The sequence below is a fragment of the Acanthisitta chloris genome, unplaced genomic scaffold, assembly GCF_000695815.1.
Source record: "Acanthisitta chloris isolate BGI_N310 unplaced genomic scaffold, ASM69581v1 scaffold44826, whole genome shotgun sequence".
Classification (NCBI taxonomy): domain Eukaryota; kingdom Metazoa; phylum Chordata; class Aves; order Passeriformes; family Acanthisittidae; genus Acanthisitta; species Acanthisitta chloris.
Window position 1 is genome coordinate 26,452 of NW_008679467.1, and position 3,201 is coordinate 29,652.

The 3,201-nt window shown below is 43.0% G+C and overlaps 1 protein-coding gene across 1 annotated transcript in view; it reads right to left on the bottom strand.

The window, feature by feature from the left end:
* Window positions 1-1,109, bottom strand: part of SPTAN1 (spectrin, alpha, non-erythrocytic 1) — a gene marked incomplete at its 5' end in the record, with an annotated part of 21,077 nt that extends 19,968 nt beyond the window's left edge. Inside the window, 2 exons of the mRNA XM_009077287.1 lie at window positions 553-657; window positions 911-1,109. Of these exons, the coding sequence (XP_009075535.1) occupies window positions 553-657; window positions 911-1,109 (304 nt within the window). The remainder of the gene's footprint in view (window positions 1-552; window positions 658-910) is intronic.
* Window positions 1,110-3,201: the final 2,092 nt, after the last annotated feature.

A 3,201-nucleotide genomic window follows, 5' to 3' on the forward strand; every position in this document is an offset into this window, starting at 1 on the left:
CCACACAACATCTTAAAGCTCAGAAAATAAACAGTCTGCTTCAATACTCTGTTGGCATAGGATAGAATTAGTTACAGAAATAGCACAAGTGTGTGAAAAATTGGCAAAAACCCCTGGGAATATTACTAAAAACCAAACAGAAACTCCACAAAGCTCCTCCCCTCTCAGCTCTCCTATTTCTCTTTTCCCTGACCATTCCTCACCATTTTTCCTGCAAAGAAATAAAGGTTGACATTTCAAACTGACATGCAGCAAAGCTGATGTATGGACTCTCCATGGCTTTGAACATTATTGTAAAGCTTTCCCAGACCTAAAACCCCCAGAAAATCTCTAGATGGTGCAATTTGCTCTAGAGCTACTTAAAAAGAACCAGCTCCAAGGGGCCCCACAGGAGAGGCCACCAGGTACCTCTGGTTAGATTATCACTGTTATCACACCAGAGAGAAAACATGAACAGCCTCAATCTTGCAATGCCAGGCAAAGCAGGAGACAACAGACCGGAAGAAAATCTGCTTCTCAAGAGGATTAGACTAAGTCACAGAAAAAGAGGACCTGTTGCTGTACTGCTTGTACTTCATCTGCCATCAGCCCTTCTGACTCCAGGTCCTTGGCAACCTTGTTGATGTCCTTCAGACGTGACTCATTGGCTTTCAGATCCTGCACAGAGCATGAAACAGCACAGCATTAACACACAGGCAAAACATGCACAACAGGTTGTCTCCCCAGAGGTGACCCTTACAGCTACAGCTAAAGAGAACTGCTTTATCCTCACAAAACTGAAATAAAGAATGCATCAGTACCTTTCTATTTCCAATCAAAGCTGTTTCCTACCCAACCACGGAAAATTATCACAGCTATGTAAGCAAGGGAAAGGCCAAAACTAACACACTTATGCAGCATTACAACATACCTTCTGAAAATCATCAAATTTCTTCTGCAGCACCTCCACCTGCTCCAGGTCAGCACCCACTTCCTCACTGGTGAGTGCTGCTTCCTTCTCATTGATCCACTGCTGAAGCTCGTTAGCTTCACGGAAGAGCATAAACTTTTTGCAGCTTTTTTCCAACATGCCTTTACGTTTTTCTCCCAGCTCCAGGAGAGAGTGATACCTGGAACAGGCAGGAAAGGAAAGCAGAGGACAGTCAGGTTGAGCTCAGTGGAATCACAAGGATTTACCAAGCACTTGTGTTCCCCAAGGACAAGGAAATCCCTGTAGTTATGCTGTTCTTCCACAGAATGAGCTGTTTGTATGCAGTTAGGGAAGTGCAAACTGTATGTGTTGCTCCTCCACATGGATATGCACACCAAAATGAGACCTCCCACATGCAACACCTTAGTGGGCAAACGCAAACCCAAATCACAGCTTAGGTCAAGGCAAGCTCAGACTACAGCATCACTGTGGTGCAGGAATAACTCTAAGGTCTTATTTCTAAGAGATATTTTCCTAGAGGACATCATGGGAGGTGGTGGATTCACCATACCTGGAGGTTTTCAAGCTGAGACTGGATGTGGCACTTAGTGCCATGGTCTAGTAACCATGGCAGGGTTGGACTGATGATCTTGGAGGTCTTTTCCAACCTGGTTGATTCTATGATTCTAAGCTTGCCATCAGATTATTAATATCCATTAGCCTGCCAGCTCTGGGGCAGAAATGTCTGGACTAGCCTTTGCTTTCAGTGCAGAATCTGCTGAATGTTTAAATAACTGGGGAATCCATGAAGCTCATGTCATGCACACTTCTAGTATCTTTGGAACTCCCAACATCAGTGCTTTCACTCCCCATTTACATTGATTGGAATAAATGCAAAGTAAAACCATTCAAATGTTTAAATTGGTCTGAAGAGGCAAATAAACTTCCAAAGAGCTGCAATTTCTTTAAAACCACAAGAAAACTGATGTCTCCTGTTTGGTTCCTCGTTACCATCTACAGATGATCCTACAAGACCTTTCCCAAGCTGCTCCTGAAAAGCCAACAGCAGCTTTCCAGTCACTGAGTTACACATCTCTCTAGCAATGCACAATGCCTGTCTTTAGAGCAGAAAACATTTAGATTTAGATGGGTCACACCCTTAACACCCATTCACTGTTACCCTATTATAAGCTTTCCTGAAGAAGTTTAGCTGCACCTGGATGGTTTTTTATGTCCTGAATCAGATTGCACACTGGTCTACTACAGTAACCAAGAACAGCAGCTGATTCTCGCTACTAAGCCATTGGGATATCCCTTTTGGTGTTATTACATCAAATCATACAAGACACTGCTGAGGTATCTGCAGGGGCCTCACACATGGGAATGTTTTCATTTCCCACCTTGGGCAGATGGACCAACACTGAGCACTTACACCTCCCAGCTTGAGGAGTTCAATGCTGGAGCATTTTGCTAACCAACAGCTCAGAGGTGACAAAGTCTGTTCGAGAAAATCCTGTTATCCTGGGCTGGAAGGTCTGTGCATTGAACTGATAATCAACTGTCTTCCTATGGAAGCATCTTTGTGGTTTCCTGCCTACTGTGGTTTAAGACTGGATAGAAAGGAACTAAGAATCTTTCATACTAAGTTTGAATAGAAACTTTCCACCTAGACTGGAGGACAACACTGTTTTGAGCCCTGTCCTGACTGCAGATGTTTGCCTCAGCACAGTTTTTTGTATTACACACTGACAAAGCTCATAGAGGATCCGGGACAAGATCCCTTTAGAAGCAAACCTTGCCTCAGAGTTGCTTTGCAACACTTCAGAGACTTAGACAAAACTCTCAAGAAATACTCTATGAAAAGTCACTGAGGCACAGGTAATGAACATTATTACTTTGGATTTCCCAGCAACTTCCACAGCCATAATGCAAACTTGGGATTTTTTACCAGGAGACATGAACACGAGTTTAAAAATTAAGTTCATCTTAAAATTAAAACCCAATCATTCTACATAAACAAACTAATGCTTTTTGACTTCCCAGAATGGAGGTTGCTTTATGTGATAAACCATGACAACCTCACCCTTCCCAAACACCATTTGGACAGCCACTTATGATGTAAGAATCGGTGTATGTGGTTTACATGTTCATATAAACTAATATTTCTATCTGCACCTCAGAAAATGCAAGAGATGCTTTCTAAAGAAAACAGTCTAGATGCCACTAAAGCCTCATCTGGTGAGCAAACCCAGCCTGATGTGCCAGGTCCTGCACTTTGGCCAGACCAATCC